At 39.1% G+C, this 17,272-nt stretch overlaps 1 protein-coding gene across 10 annotated transcripts in view; it reads right to left on the reverse strand.

The window, feature by feature from the left end:
- Nucleotides 1-221: 221 nt before the first annotated feature.
- The window catches only part of TRIM2 (tripartite motif containing 2), a 159,584-nt gene continuing 142,533 nt past the window's right edge, over nt 222-17,272 (reverse strand). For all 10 annotated transcript variants that reach the window (XM_019808987.2, XM_019808993.2, XM_034661508.1 and 7 more), the window contains exons 9-12: nt 11,238-11,406; nt 10,110-10,180; nt 5,650-5,790; nt 222-1,964 (exon numbers count right to left, since the gene is read on the reverse strand). In XM_019808987.2, the coding sequence (XP_019664546.1) occupies nt 1,812-1,964; nt 5,650-5,790; nt 10,110-10,180; nt 11,238-11,406 (534 nt within the window). In that variant the 3' untranslated portion in view covers nt 222-1,811. The remainder of the gene's footprint in view (nt 1,965-5,649; nt 5,791-10,109; nt 10,181-11,237; nt 11,407-17,272) is intronic.

A 17,272-nucleotide genomic window follows, 5' to 3' on the forward strand; every position in this document is an offset into this window, starting at 1 on the left:
AAAAAAAGTAAACCTAAATGTAAATCTTCCTGAAAAATTTTCTTTCAGAGGTTGATTTGGGCATAATAAATTTGATAGACAATTGGAAGTAGCTAGATTTTCCTTCTAAATTTAAAAAAGTCCCATATAAGAGAACAACTGAATTATAAATTAATGAGCAATAAACATCACATATCATTATACATGCGGGAAATGTTTTCTTATAGTACAGGTCTAAGATGCTTTCAGTGAAAAAGATCCCAAAGTCATTATCGAAAATGCCAAACATGACATCCTATTTGGGAGAACTGACTAGAAAATTAAACAGTGGAAACAGATCACATCTTATTTTACAGTATCAATGACAGATTAACAATTGACTAAATTATTCTTCACATTTCTCCAAACGCATGTGTACTTAAACTAAATGTAACTCAAGTTCGACGTTTCTTTTTCTTTCGACCTGTTTTTGTTTTGTTTTGTTTTTGAAAGTACAGAAGGCCATTTTTCTGACTAAAAGTCAGCCGATATCATCATTACTGGAAAATGGTGAAAATTAAACCTGTTTTAGGGCTTACTCTGTGAGGACGGCTTTAAACTGTGCAGTAAAGGAATGTGCTGGACGATGCTTCTGTCTTTCAGAGTGCTGCCTATTCCAATACACCAAAGATTCAGCTATATATATATGATACATTCTACCTTACCCTAATCATGTATACATAGTCCTTTAATGCCTCTACTATTCATTAGACAATGATAAATAACCGTAACATGCCCTTACCTGTAATGCTCTCGAGATAACACGACTTTGGTAACACTTGCTTTCTAAGGGGAAACCATTAATCTCAACCACATGCCTTTGGTTGACACCATCAGTCCTCCAAAGGGCTACTTATGGCTCTCTGTCCTAGGATACTGGTGTCCTACTACATGTGCTGACATTTTTGCAGGAGGTAAAGCTTTCGCTTTCGGGAAGTGGAAGAGGAGAGACACGTGAGAACATTGGCACATAAAACGTGGCTAATTTTTTCTCGATTACCTTCTAGTGCATTAGTCTGGAGTTGAGGGGGCTGTTTGTTTGCCAAAAGGTTGCATATGCTATTGTAATATGCTTTTCAAAGCATTGGGAATTTCAGGTTTCCCTGAAAATGGGCTTTGTGAAAAGAACACACAAAAAGGATCTTGCATCTAACCCAGAAAGGATGGGAAATTTGCAGTGGTTTTTAAGTGCTAAACTCAAGAGCCCTGCCTAATCACAGCTGGGAGGGTTCTGCAAGACAGTCTTACTTTTTCCTAATGTATATGTAGTTATCGATAACCAAAAAATGTCACATGAGTAATACCTACTGTAAAAGTGAGGTTAGAAGATCCCCCGGGTCTTGTAACCGAAGTTAAATAAAGTATATAACTACAACAGATTCTGCTTTTGTTTTGTATTGTTTTTGGAAGCTCTGAACAAAAGCTACCATTCACAGGATTAACGAATACCTTTAAATATTCTAGTTTCTTTTTTTTTAGTGTGTGTTTGATTTGCAAAAATCAGTTCAACTACATAAATCCCTGTCCGATAAGCCATAGTTCACAGGTGTAAAACTTTGCAGTTTCCATAGATTCAGTAGAAGGGATTTCTTTTCTTTAAACCCTAAAAGGTGAATTACAGAAATCAGATATGCAGTGTTCAAGGAAATGGTTTACATTCGGAAATAACCTTGGAAAATTCACCAATGATTCCTTCTAGGATGGAAAGTCTAGTGTAATCTGGTCCCGTGTTGAGAAATCCATTCCAGTTTATAGTGCAAGACCTTTGTAAGGAGCTGTCCAGCTGCCCACCATTACTGTAAGTACCGGTAGACCTTGAAACAGTGGTTTCCAGAGTCTGCAACCACAACATGGCCGTCCGAAGTGAGGGCCAGGCCTTGGGGGCCGTAGAGTGGGTCAGCAGATGTGTTAATGTAGGACAAAAACGAGCCACTTCCATCAAAAACCTGTAAAAAATATAAAGTGAGATTGTTATAGGGAAAGTTATAGTAATAGGATAAAATAGGAGTTAGAAAACCCTTGGTGCTAATATTTTCAATATAAAAGCATGCGTGTATGCAGCACTTGGGGGGTGCAGTCGGTTAAGCATCTAACTCTTGGTTTTGGCTCAGATGGTGATGACCTCAGGGTTGTGAGATCGAGCTCCGAGTGGGGCTCTGTGCACCACATAGGGTCTGCTTAAGACCCTCTCTCCCTCTGCCGCTCCCTCACTCTCTAAAGTAAATAAAAATGAATCTTTAGAAAAAGCATGCAGGCAAGCCCATAGGTTTGTTTAGGTCACTACCGCATATTCAATCCTTCCCTCTAGTTAACCTTGCTTTTTCTCGTCTCATTCTCTATACCCCAGAGTCACTGACAAGGAGCATGCCATTGGCCAACAGATCTCGCTTCCATTCTTGCAGTGGTCAGTTTGAGCGGAATAGCCTTTGGTGGGGCCTGAAAATGAATGACTCTCGTTTCTTACTCTCAGCCTTCACTTTCCCCCCTTCCAGCCTCACATCCCTCTTTTATTCCTAATCATAACAGAGAAAAATCAGCAACTACACCCCAGAGGTATGGTTGCAAGTCATAAAATACAATGAGAAGATAAAGATCATTTTTTTCCTTTTCAGAAAAGAGGGAAAGAAGGAGTTATAAGAAGTCAATGGTTTACTATGTACATTTGTGGGTTTTTTTTTTTTTTAAGATTTTATTTTTAAGTAATCTCTACATAGACCCAATGTGGAGTTCCAACTCACAACCCCAAGATCAAGAGTCACATGCTCTAACAACTGAACCAACCAGGTGCTCCACAACATTTGTTTTGTTTTTTCTATGGGGAAGGCACAGAAGGAGAGGGAGAGAATCTTAAGCAGGCTCCATGTCCAGAGCAGAACCCCATGTGGGGTTCCATCTCAAGACCCTGAAATCATGACCTGAGCTGAAATCAAGAGTCAGATGTTTAACAGACTGAGCCACCCAGGCGCCCCATGTACATCTGGATATGAAGTAGTCTTCTTTTGGTCTGTGAGTTTCTGCCATGATGAAATGAAAGGAACACTCCTCCTTCGTAAGGCCCAGGCTGGTTTATTCTGACCATTCTGTTAGGCCCATAGGTGTTTTAAAAGGCAGTGTGATGAGGCAGGTGCTTATGAGGGCCACAATCCAAACAGCTTAGCATCTATGGTCTTATACAGAACTGCTTTGTGAACTTAGTTCCCTGTCTGGCTTCTGGCTTTCCCTCACATAGAGAATGCCTCTTTCAAATATAGATGTTTGCTGGCATAATTAAGCAAGATAAATATAATGGAGAAATAAAAGTATTTAGAGTTACATTTATAGTCTCAATCTTTCTTCTATTTTAAGATTTCATTTATCTTTTTTAAGTAATCTCTACACCCACTGTGGGGCTTGAACTTAAAACCCCGAGATCAAGAGTCACATGGTCTACTGACTGAGCCAGCCAGGTGCTCCTTAATCCTTTTGCTGAGAAGTAAATACCTACATCAGATTTAAACTGTTGACCACTGCTGTCTTCACAAAGATATCTGGATGCTACTAGATTTAACCAGTGCATTCTGAGGTCCTAAGAGCTCTGCACAGGGCCACATCGGCCAGGATGAATAGCCCTGTCTGCAGATGTATGTTTAGATTCATGCAGTTGCTTACACAGAGCAATGGGAGAAAAGAATAGTCTTTCTTTAGTTTGAGGATTCAAAATCCTTGTTCTTAATTTAGAAAAAAAAATCACACTTTTTTTGTCTGGCAAAGACTACAGACCCCCCTTTCTCACACAGTGTTTTAGTATTTTTTTTTCTGGAATATAAGCATTTTTATTATTTTTTATACCCAACTAAAAGGCCAAATGCCATTCGTGACACCATTGATCCCAAACCATGAAAACATATTTAAATTCATTATTACTTTTTAAATTTGTTTGTGAACTTTTAATTTTGTAATAATTATAGATACACAGGAAGTTACAAAGATAGTACAGAGAAATCCTGTGTACCTTTTACCCAGTTTAGTAAAATACTCCAGTGAAACCATCTGAGTCTGGACATTTCTTCTTGGGGAGTTTTAAAATTATGAACTAAATTTCCTTAATAGTCTTTGAGGTATTGAAATTATTTATTTTATATTGGGTGAGTTGTGGAATTTGTACTTTTCAAGGAATTGGTCCGTTTCATCTAAATAGTCAAATTTAAGCATGTAGAGTTGTTCACAGAATTTCTGTATGCCTGCAGACTCTGTAATTATATTAGTATTCTGGGTCTTTCCCTTCATCATTCTTGCTAGAGGTTTGTCAATTTTATTGATCTTTTCAGTGAACCAACTTTCTGTTTCATTGCATTTCTCTGTTGTTTGCCTTGCATTTCATTGATTTCTGATCCTATCTTCACTATTGCCTTTCCTCTGCTTGCTTTCAATTTGTTTTGCTCCTCTTTTTCTAGCTTCTTGAGGTAGGAGCTCAGATTATTGATTTCTGACTTTCTAATGTAAGCATTTAGCGCTATTAATTTCCCTCTCCTGTAGAATGGTGGTTACCAGGGCTGAAGAGTGGGGGAAATGGAGAGAAGCTGGTCAAAGGGTATAAACTTCCAGTTAGAAGGTGATTAAGTTCTGGGGATCTAATGCATAGTGTGGTAATTATAGTTAATAAAACTGTCTTAGGTACTTGAAAGTTGCTAAGAGAGTAGATCTATACGTTGTCACCACAAAAAAGAAATACTAACAATGTGATGGTGAAAAGGAGGTGTTAGCTAAAGCTATGGTGGTAATCCTTTTGCAATATATAAGTGTATCAGATCAACACATTGTACACCTTAAACTCACACAATGTGGTATGTCAATTATATCTCAATAAAGCTGGAGAAAAAAAATCTCCCTCTCTGGACTGTCTTAACTGCACTCCATAAACTTTGATATGCTGTATTTGCATTTTCATTCAGTGCAATGTATTTTTAAATTTTCCTTGAGACCTCCCCTTTGATTCAGGTTATTCAGCAGAATAATGTTTTTAAATGCATAAAACAAAATACATGGGATTATAAAGGAAAACAATTATATTAAAATATAGTTATGAAAATTCTACAAAATTGCGATATAGTAATATGTGTACTTTTTTAACCAACACATTAAAGTACCAAGAAATAGTGATGGGTCTAATATTGACTATTTTTTTAAAAGTGATGAGCATAAATGATAATTCAAGACCTCTGCAACTATGCTACGGAAATTTCTGTGATTCCTCTTGGTGACAAAGTTATAGGTATTACTAAAATTACTGTGATTGTTGCCTACGTTCATAATTAAAGAAAATGATAGTTTTTAGTTAGAAGCTAGTAAAAATAGTAATATAATATTTTTGTTCAATAGACCTCTTGAGTTCTATCCATACATACTTTGAGGGGGGTGTCTATGGGATTCATGTTAAAAATTCCCAGTTTCAGAGGGTTTCACTCTGGTAAGCTGTTGATGTTTTTTTTCTACTCTGCTTTCCTTAGTTCAGCACTTCTGGTGAGATTACCCATGGTCTATGAAAACCCTAACCAATGAAGAACGGAAAACATTCCAGTTGGGAGACAGCCAATTCTTCACTTTCAACAAGTAACAATCACTCTAAACAAATACGTTAGCATTTTCATTTACCTGGATCCTGCTGTTTCCCCAGTCGGCTACAATGATGTTTCCATTTGAATCCACTGCTACACCTGTTGGAGCATTAAACTGCCCGTTTCCTTCTCCATTTGAGCCAAACTTCAACATGAATTCACCCTCCTGATTAAACACCTGTACGAGATATTTTTAAATTATTTTATTTTAAATTGAAAACAGTTGAGCCAACATTAGGAGTATTAAAAAATATGTATCAGAGCAGGTTTTTTATAACAAGACCTATGATTTAAGACATTCTAAAAAAAAAAAAAAGTCTACAAAGTAGACCCCCATATCACTTATGGTTCCCCAATTTGCTATATAAATTTGATTTATTGTTTGTTAAATCACTTCTTATTCCTAGCCTATATCTGGTTATTGAATACTTACAGGAAAAATACTTTTGTTATAAATTATAAAATATACACAAATATAAGGTAGGATGAGAAAGTAGAACTATAATTTTCAACAATATTATTCTTTCTGCCTTTAAATAGTTAAATTTCAAGGGCAGGCATCATATTTCTAACAGGATGGATGATCAAAGTTGGATCAGGACCTAGGAATTTTTGTTAGGCCAGAAGCTCAGAATTCATTACCATTTTGCAAAGTCAACATGGGAAAGAGTAGGCCTGACTTCACACTTACATCAGGGAAAAGTGTGCATGGGCGCGCACACATGAGTGAGTGTGTGTGTGTGTGTGTTTGATGGCACAGGTGAGGAATTAAGAGAAAGGCTTTTTTATATTTTTTTTTTCAAAATATATATTTAGTTAAAATAGAGAGTTCATATGACCATAAGCCTTTGATGGATGGAGCTTACTGGGGGGAGGGGGCTGACAGAAGTGGGGAGCTAAACAGAACTCTTCAGCAAATTCTCTAATATCTGATACGGAAGAGCAATGGGTTGTTGTGGTTAATTAAATATTCTTATTAATGGAATATTACCATATTTGTATCAAATACAGATTATTGATTTGGAGAGAATTAAATTTTTAATATGTGTTTAAATATAAGATATAGTAAGCATGATTTTTATCTTGATGATTCAGACAATACTTAATGGTTGTGAAGTATCTCCAGGATATTATTTTAAGCTTCCATTATCATCTAGCCTACATGTGTAGAAATACTCTTTAGCAAATCAAAAAGTATTACATGCAAAGCACCATGAGAGTAAGGGTTCCTACAATGTGGAACTGAGGGAGTTCATTACACCCGAGTGCAGATCTAATTTGAAAATAACCTCAGGATCTTTTACAGATTTTCCTATTGCCACCTCTGTGATCACGAAAGATGGAAATGACTCTTTCTTTTAGTTATGTACATTGGGAAAGAGAAGCAAGACACTTCCATCTCTAAAGGCTAAACTCCTTTAAGATGAAGAATAAGAATCATTGCTTCTTGAATTAATTACACATCTTGCCAAGTAAGTAAGCTACCTCTTTGGTTCTTTGGAAAGGATGAGACAAGAACCAGCTTTTGCTACGATGTGATGTTTTAAAAAATCTTTCCTGACTCCTTTTATCTCCTTTCACACAAAACATTCTTGTTTCAAAGACCAATGAGAGTGTTTGTTTGCTGGTGAGGACACAATCTATTATCCTCGGGTCTTTCCCTTATTAAGTCCTACCAATAATCTTTTTGTTTGTTTGTACTGATCTCTCTGAGGAAGTATGTTTTCCTTGGCATGATCCAAATGGCTCAAATGCTTCTGCTCTATTTTGGAATGATGGAGAATGCCAAATTTAGTCTTACTTGTTTTGCAATGAGAAGAGATTGCATGCTGCAGGTAGCTAAAGAACCAGACCATTTGTTAGCCCTGACGAATGGGCACAGGTTTCACGCTGACCAACAGAGAAGCGACTGGAATCCAGAACCGCTGCTAAGTGCCATGTATTACATGCGAAACAAAAGCCCAGCTATTCCATAAAAGCTATACGGCAAGAGCTATCACAATGAAGAGAAAAAACAAAATATACTGGTTTTCTTAAATAAGAGAAAAAATGAATTTAAATTACTAAAATAATCTACCTCTACCGTACTGAAAATGTGTACTGAAAATTCGAAGAGTTCTCAGAATCTTAGTAATTATAAATTTCTCATACTTTCTATTTTTCCCACCTAAAACATCATTTAATTGCTAATAAATTATTCAGATGAAAACATATTAAGAGGCAGATGCATGAGCTGAAATCATTTTTACAGCTTTGATTTTTATAACAAGTTTTTACAGCACGTTTTTGGTAACTTTGATAATCCTTTCCTGATTTCAAAATTCTGCTCACCTCAAATACCACCTCCACTTGGAAGTCTTCCCTGATAGTCTTAGTTACAGAAATTTGCTCTTTGTTTTCTTCTGGATACTTATAGAACTTTATTTATATGTACCTATTTTAAAGAAATAGTTTATTGCTATCTGCCTTGCATTTTGATTACTTACATAGGTTTTATTTCCTTCTACATTGTCAGCCAGGGCTGGTAAATAGGAGTCCTCCCACATACCAATGCCAGTTGACTGACAGAGGCTGCCTGGAGCACTGGGACAGAAAGGCTCTGAGGCCACAGTTGGGCTTAGTAGAAAAGAGCAACTTGATTAATAGGACTAGACTGTCTTTCGGTGGGGCTGGGCCGCATCTTTGCCAGGCGTTTGCTAGCCTTTGCTGATCGACACGGGTTATCTTCTGCTTAAATGCCCTCCAGTTAAATGATTCCTCTATAAAGGGAGTGAAGGATAGAAGTGTGATAACAGCCTATTACTCCTCTCTGGTTACTCTCCTCACATAGGACTGTTCCAGCCCCCTGGGAGGAGAGTCTAGAGCCCAGTCCCTACTGCCTCTTTGATGCTTCCCTCCTCCCCGCCACTACTTTTCCCACAGTCCTCTTCCTTTTACCAAGCCAGGTCCTGTGGAGAGAGAGACCCTGAAGGCAGTGGGGGGAGTGGGGACAGAGCTCTACCACTATGGCAGCAACTTGGGGGAGACAACACGCAGGAAGCAGCCTGAGAAGTAAGCCATGGTGGGCATCCTTTCTCCTCCTCCTGCCCCATCACCACAGCCCACTGTGCTCTATTCTTTGCACAGGAACTTGGCACCCACCAAAAAAAAGCTCAAAACCTTTCCATTTACTCAGGTTAAAGATGCCTTCGGGGACAAGCTGGGGAAATGAAGCAGTGAAGGACTCAGAAGAGAGATTCAACATCTTTGGGTGTTGAAATCCTACCCCTACGCAGCTATTCCAGTTACCAACAAGAACGAACTATTTTTCACTTTAGTTGCCCAATGGTTGTCTCTAAGTGCAAACTTTAATCACTGGTCTATACCACCCATGCTGTTTCCTTATTACCCTTCCTTTAAAAATGCCTCACTTTAGGGACGCCTGGGTGGCTCAGCCCAGTTAAGCATCTGCTTTGGCTCAGGTCATGATCCCAGGGTCCTAGGATCGAGTCCTGCATCAGGCTCTTTGTCAGCAGGCAGCCTGCTTCTCCCTCTGCCTGCCACCCTCCCTGCTCGTGCTCTCCCTCTCTCTCAGACAAATAAATTTTAAAAATCTAAAAAAAAAAAAAACAAAAAAACCCCTCACTTTCGAAAATGTCAATGAATTTACAACTTACAAGGAAAACTTTGTATCACTTCTAGAAGTACAAACCAGTACCAGTTGATGTAAACAGAAGGTCACCCTAAAAATAAACCTATAACTCTCAAAATAAAAATAAAAATGTCTGCCAGTGCACTGCCCGTGACCACCTGGCGTCTTTTCAGTGGAACACACACCACACCTTGAGAATCGTGGTTTAGAATGTTACAAAACATTTCCTCATTTCGGTAAAATGAGAAATCTGTTTTGATTCATTTTTCTATTTCATGACTGGCTCACAACGAACGTCATATCTTTCTTCCCCCTTATACCTACTAAGAAAGATGTACCACTCTGTTCCGGGGAGGGGAACGGGCATTGTACTCTAGGGAACACCAAGTGTGTGAGGGCATGCTAAGAAGTATGGAATAGCTCTAGGAATGTATACGAGGGCTATTTCCCTCCCCAAATCTGTGGCTGTAGCAGAGTTTCATATCTAACTGTTTGAAATGCATTATGATGCAGACAATGGAAAAAGTGATCCTGTGTTAATTTACTGAACAGCCACAGAATACGAAGCTTCAGAAAGTTCTACCTAAGTTGTGAAGCAACTGCTTTTTCAAATTTCATTTTTAAGTCACCTCTATGCCCATTTCAAATTAAGAAACTCATCAATCACCCTGTTCTGTTCAATTTTCTGACTCTCCAAAGTCTCTATGTCCAAATTCAAACCTGCATCTCAGGGAGAAGCATAATCTACTCTTCTAAGTTGACTCCTTGAGTTCCTGTGCATATGTCAGCATTATATTCTCTTCTCTCGGACTGATTTCTCAATAAAAGCAGTTAAAAGACAAGAACAATCGATGTGTTGATAGTACCTTGACAGAATGATTATGGAAATCCGTAACAATGATCTCATTATTGCTATTTACAGCTGCAAAATGGGGACCTGCAATAAAGGTGAAAAAAATATGTGACGACTGTAACAATAAAAATGATTACAACAACACAGCAGTGATAAAACTTAACCTATTCGATATCTAAGAAAGAACAAAGAATGACAGGCTCCGTTCTTAAAAGAACTCTGGCTCTAGATCGCCTGGGTCCTCTATCCTTCCACACGTGGGACTATCTGGCTTCTTTTAGAGCAAGCTGAGCACGCCAACAGCCCTATGAAGTGGGATGAACGATAAGCATCAGAATTCATTCTCCACGCCACCGTCTGAAAGTCACGTCTGCCAGCTTCCCTGAGGACACCTTAATCCCTTCAGGGCCCTTACTTCCCCCTGAGGAGAGATGTGGGGATTCTCAGTCCTAGGAAAAAAGACTACAATATTTAATATTTTAAAAAGTGGAGCAGAAACCCATACTTGCTAATTTGGGGTGACATTCAGAACCTGGCAGCACTGGAGACAAAGCACAAAAAAAGATGATGCAAATGGTTGTCAAGTGCCAAAAGCATCCTTTCAAAGAGAAAATGTAATAAACTGCTTTCAGCCTCTTGCAGATGTGAAAAACTAAGAAGCTTGTGCTTGCAAAAGGGTACGCCAAAAAGAGAGGTAACAGAACTGCCCTTCCTGAACGTTCTAAAGTCCTGCTCTCTTATCGTCACCTAGGAAGGTGAAAAAAATTCCCATTCGGAAGCTCTTCACAAAGCCACAGCTAGGGAGAGCTAGGAAGTACTCCACTGTCTGTCAACCATTTTTATTTCACAAATATTTTATCTTAAAATTTATGTTCTACTTAATATTCATATTCAAAGATTAGACTTCAGAGTTGTACTCGGCAGCCAATAAAAACCACACATGGACTGCAGTTCGACTTACTGCCAGTGGAGTCATTGAGAAGCATCCCACCATGCTTTCGCTTAGATTTCATCCCCAGTATCTTTCCCAAAGCCAGCAAACACACTGGGGACTGAGGCATCTTCCACATGCTCCAACATCATGCAAATGTGAGCAGAAGAAGCATAAAAAAGGGGGTTTACATATTACCATCGAGTGTACCTGCAAACTGCCTGTCCCCATTTCCTCGGCTACCAAACCTGGTGACTATCTTCCCGTTTGGCTGGAAGATAAACACGCAGCACGCCTTGTTGTCCACCACAATGATGTGCCCGTTGCGGTCCACAGAGACTCCTTTGGGCCCCATCAACTTTCCTGATCCAATTTTTGTCTGTTAGGAACAAGCACAGAGAACAAGGTTTAAAACACTATGGAACATGCAGGAAGGCATGCACAGGGACCTGAATGTTCAAACAGGGATGCACAACTACTCAGGTCACAACGATCTTCTGTTTTTGTCCCATCCGTTATCTGCTACTAAGATGGATGAGAAATCCTTACTCTTTTTTTTTTTTTTAAGATTTTATTTATTTATTTGTCAGAGATAGAGACAGCTAGCGAGAGAGGGAACACAATCAGGGGGAGTGGGAGAGGAAGAAGCAGGCTCATAGCAGAGGAGCCTGATGTGGGGCTCGATCCCATAACGCTGGGATCACGCCCTGAGCCGAAGGCAGACGCTTAACCGCTGTGCCACCCAGGCGCCCCTGGAAATCCTTACTCTTTAAGGGGATCACCACCAAAAATTTTCTCAAATCCTCTTAACTGAGGTCACAGTTCCCTTGTAAAGACGCAATGTGGTCTAGCAAGAGATCACGGGATCACGAGTAGGGAGACAGTTCTACACCTGTCGCTTGCTTTACACACACCTCGAATAGCACAAATGCACTTGATTTCCTCAAGGTTCAGAATCCTTATGTATTAAAAAATGTAAAAAAAAAAAAGACTTCAGTAACTTCCAATGGCATTTCTGGAACACATACTAAGCAAAACAATGTCGATAAGTGTTTAGTGTAGAATACAGCCCATATTAAGCCGTCATTAAAGGGAAGCTATCATTGTCATTATTGTGGATCATAATTAACATCAAAATTGCCCAGCATCTGCCATTGCACTGCAGCAGTGTTAAGGTCCACGCAGGCAGGAATCATGCCTGTTTTATCCACACCTGTGTACTCACAGCCTACCGGACGTCTTGGTGCCCAACAGGTACTGAACAAATATTTGCTGAATATATTGATTTGAAAAGTCTCACATTATTTAGGGTGATCATGATGATTGAATAGTTCCGGTTTTCAGTATCTTAAGATGGGAAAAAAGCATTCGATTTCTAACACATACCATATGCATTTTAAATCTTACTCATTTTTCTGAGTAGATTATATAAATGCCTGTTTGCTACGAAAGGCATGTCGTATATCTTTACTTTTATAGCGACATGAAGAAGTACTTTACTCATTCACCCATTTATTTACTAAGGCTACAAACACTAATGGAGCACCAGCTCTGAAGCTGATGATTCCAGGCACCCTGCAGACGAAGACAAGACCAGCCCCTACCCTGGAGGAGGTCTCAGTCACATTACAGAGACAAATACGGTCACTGGGTCCTTTTTAAAAGTGCCTGGTATTGAGTGTCTGATTTGGTAGATTTGGGAGAATTCAAACAGGTGATGTCAGAAACCAAAGAGAACAAAAAAATGCGACGGGTCACTGTAGACAAGGAAGGAGGAGGAGGACCTAAGGTGGGGCAGCAGCCAGGCAGAGGGCCTGGGAAGGGAGGGAGGAGGCAAGAGCCACCCCTCTCCCAGGCACCGAGGCTTAGTGGGTCAGGGAGCTCTCTATGTGTTTTTATAAATGCTTTCTCAAGTCTATTATTAAGCAAAGCAAGGTACTGAACTGTGAGTATAGGTCGGAGCCCACCTGAATTAAATATGTCTATATTTATATACATATTCCTGGAAGACAAAGTAAGAAACAGTGATATTAGTGGCTGCAGGAGAAACTCTGACTTTTCATTTTGTGCTCATCTGTAGGGTTATTTTAAAAACCTGTTTGGGTGTATTACTTTTTAAATTAAAAAAATTTTTTTAAAGATTTTATTTATTCATTCAACAGAGAGAGAGACAGCCAGCGAGAGAGGGAACACAAGCAGGGGGAGTGGGAGAGGAACAGGCAGGGTCGCAGCAGAAGAGCCTGACTTGGGGCTCGATCCCAGAACGCCAGGATCACGCCCTGAGCCGAAGGTAGACGCTTAACGACTGAGCCACCCAGGTGCCCCTAAATTAAAATTTTTAATCCCCCCAAATTTATATTTTCATAGGTTCTGTTTTAGTCCTCTTATTTCCTCTCTCTATGTTAGCGCTGCCTGACAGAAATATAACAGGAGCCATATATGGAATTAAGATTTTTCTAGTAACCAACATCGAAAAAAACAAAGAAAAAAGGAAAAACTACATTAATCATATATTGTATTTGACCTAACATATCTAAAAGTTATCATTTCAACACGTAATCAATATTAAAATTATTGATGAAATACTTTACATTTTTTTACTAAGTCTTTAAAACCCAGTGTGTATTTCACATGTGTAGCACATCTCAGTTCAGACCAGTCCCATTTCAAGAACTTGGTATCCACTGTGGCTAGTAGCTACCAAATTGGACAGTGTAATTCTCTACACTTCTTCTAAGATCTCATTTATGCAATGTCATCAACTTCCATCTCTGTGTATAAAAGTCTCAAATCCATATCTTTAGTCCTGGCTTATTTTACAAGTTATTACCTTAAAATCTTTCCTAGCAGAGACATGCAGGTATGTGCAGAAAGAGGGTATGGAGAGAGGGACAGGGAATTTTTCAGAGTGGGGGTTCAGACAATGCACGATTTTTTTTTTAAAGATTTTATTTATTCATTCGAAGGAGATAGAGACAGCCAGCGAGAGAGGGAACACAAGCAGGGGGAGTGGGAGAGGAAGAAGCAGGCTCATAGCGGAAGAGCCTGATGTGGGGCTCGATCCCACGACGCCGGAATCACGCCCTGAGCCGAAGGCAGATGCCCAACCGCTGTGCCACCCAGGCGCCCCAGACAATGCACGATTTTTTATTCTTGTAAGCTTATGGAGGAGACTCAGATTTGATGTCTTTAATACAAAGAGACACCTTTACTTAAGAAGGAAACAATGGGATTCTTGCAAGGGAATCTATTGTATAAATTTGATTCTGACTTTGTAATCTAGCCCAGAGATCAAAGAGGCTATACCATAATGGCTTATAAAGAAATTGTATACTTTCTTTCATGTTATAATGGAAGATATGTCAGTGGAGATCAAAAGGAAGAGAGGACCCTCTGATTATTACAGCAAGAATATTATTACTACCTAACATTATGAACACTAGCTGTACTTTAGAATGATTCAGCCACATAATACCAAGCAGAAGATAATAACGTAGAACAGAAACAGAAAATAAAGACTTGTTGCCATTCCATCACATAGTAAGAGCTAGAGCAGGTCTTCAAAACAAAACAAAACAAAACAAAACAGAAAACCTTAAATGTTGAGTGTAAACCTCTTTTCCTTCCACTTTCCCTTCATCACTCCTAATCCAGCCGCACGAGGATTTTACCACGTGAAATTAAGAGTTACTACATTTGGCCTGACAATGTGCCCCCTGTCTTAAACAGAATAGTGGGCAGATATTTTAGACCCTGGCTTTGGAACGATTAAACAAAAGTCTTTAACTCAACCAGTAGATCCTTAAATTGAAGAAGGAAGAGATGAGATATTTTAGAATATGGTGGCCTGGGGCCTCTGTATCTGTTCTGGGGTCACAAAAGGTTCCTAGATGGGCTGGAAGATGTAAGTCAGCAGAAAAGACGGCAAGGAAAAAATCAGAAGCAGAGAGGAATGAAAATTAGAGCTAAGAATTTGGTGAGTAAAGGAAAGAAAAGGGGATAAGCTAAAATTAGCTAGGAACAAATATGAAGAATCCACCTTTGTGTTAGAGGTTTGTCTTTCTAAGCACGTGTTTAATTTTACTGAATCCCACTGAAAAGAAGGTAAATATCTCTCAGTAAATGGTCATGCATATGGTCCGTTGGATGAGCTCCCATTACAGTACTAAACTGTTTTTACTTGCTATCCTTTTACCCCCTGATCAATGCCTACTGAAAACAAAAGGGTACGCTGAAACTATACCATATCCATTCCCCCAATCCTCTAGAGGGCATGAGTGTTCTTGTTTATTCCAATTTCTACCAATAGTATTCCAACTATAAGGATCTGGACCTTCCAGGAAGAGTGTCTATTACATATAGATTGAACTATTGAATGAAAAATGTGCAATTCAGGAAGTCCTTCTCTCCTAGATATAAAACTCCGGTTTCAAAATGTTTTAATATATTAGACATAAAATATTTCAGTATATTAGATATAAAACTCCTGCTTTTTTTTTTTCCTAGGATTTTATTGATCTATTGGACAGAGAGAGACACAGCGAGAGAGGGAACACCAGCAGGGGGAGTGGGAGAGGGAGAAGTAGGCTTCCCTCTGAGCAGGGAGACTGATGTGAGGCTTGAGCCCAGGGTCCTGGGATCATGACCTGAGTCGAAGGCAGACACTTAACAACTGAGCCATGCAGGCGCCCCAAAACTCCTGCTTTTATACTTATTTTAGCATTTATTTATAAAGTTAAACACAGGTCATGATTTCGCTATAGTATGTAACAAGAGGAAATGGGTTGTCTCCAAATTAGATGGGTATTTTCAAGGAGTCACTGGATAGTTTTCCTTCTGTTCATGTTTAAGCTGTATTTGGCTATGTCTTACTACAAATACAATTATGAAAACACAAAAGAAGGGGAGGAAGTTAGAGATACAGAAAGGCAAGAGACCTTTCTGTATACATGGCCATCATACGGAGTTATCAAATTTCTAGCAGAACAGAAAAAACTCAACGGCAGTTGAAGACTTGTGTGTAATATGGTGGAATTAAAAACGACGGCTTTTTATTCTCCTAGATTGAAAACATACGGCCCCACACAAAACAGAGGCTCCAACCTGAAGGTTAATAATTATGGAAGTAACTTGTTTTAATAAAAATGAGGGGGTGACTCTAGTGATCCAATAACTTTAAAAAGGAAAATATAAATTCCTCCAATAAGAAACTAGTGAGTGAACTTTGTGTACTCTTCAGGATTCCAAAACAGGTTCTGAAGAGCATCATCTCTGAACATTTGGAAAAGGAAGTTCTGACCAGGTGCTGGCATGTCATGAAGTCCAAATCACAGCTGATCAAACAGACTTCATTTTTTGGACGGGGTTACTGGAAGCAATGGAAAAGAACATTTCTTAGATGCCTATTTCATACAAGGCAATATAAAATCCAGAAACAAATCTCCTATAATCCTTACCCAAATCCTGTAAAATAGATTTTTTTTTTAATCCAAATTTGACATAGGAGACTGTTGAGGCTCAAGGAACTTGTATCAGTAGTTAGTAAGTTGCACACTTGGGATTCCAAAGGGTTGATCTTTCTGAGCAAAAGTTCATGCTGTCACCTGAAACAGAAGCCTCTAGTAGGCTGGATAGGGCGATGCAGAAGGCATGCTGCTTATGGCCTTCAAAAACACCCTTGACAAAGCGTCTCATAATCTTCTTGTGAACAAATGCAGAAAACAGGCTGCACAATAATATTCTTTGATGACACCTTAGAAGAGAGATTTCTGGTATCACCAGAGGGCTCTCTACTCTTCAGCGACTTGCTGAAGAAACAGATGATGCTGGGGACAATAGCAAATATGTCCAAGTGATGGGACCTCCCCCCCGCAAAGTGCAACTCAACTCACCTTTTGCCTGTGCAGCCGGCTGCCATTTTTTTTTGTCCTTCCAATTCCTATTTACACATTTTAACACTAGTTTTTCAGATTGTACCAAACAATGTATGACTGATTGAAGGCTGACACAAATTGTTCTGTGTCATTTTTCCTCAAAGGGTTTGCATTTTTTTTTCAAAGATACAAGCCATGTCTTACAATTCTGTTTCTCCCATATCATCTATCACAGGCCTGAGAAAGTAGAAGGCACTTCATACATGACAATCTGCAGGTTAATTTGGGAGATATCCATTGCCTCTTCAATACCGTTTCCTACGGCTGTTCTTCATTGACTTTAGGTAAATCTGATAATATGTAAAAAGAAAG

Source organism: Ailuropoda melanoleuca, chromosome 5 (genome assembly GCF_002007445.2).
Source record: "Ailuropoda melanoleuca isolate Jingjing chromosome 5, ASM200744v2, whole genome shotgun sequence".
NCBI lineage: Eukaryota > Metazoa > Chordata > Mammalia > Carnivora > Ursidae > Ailuropoda > Ailuropoda melanoleuca.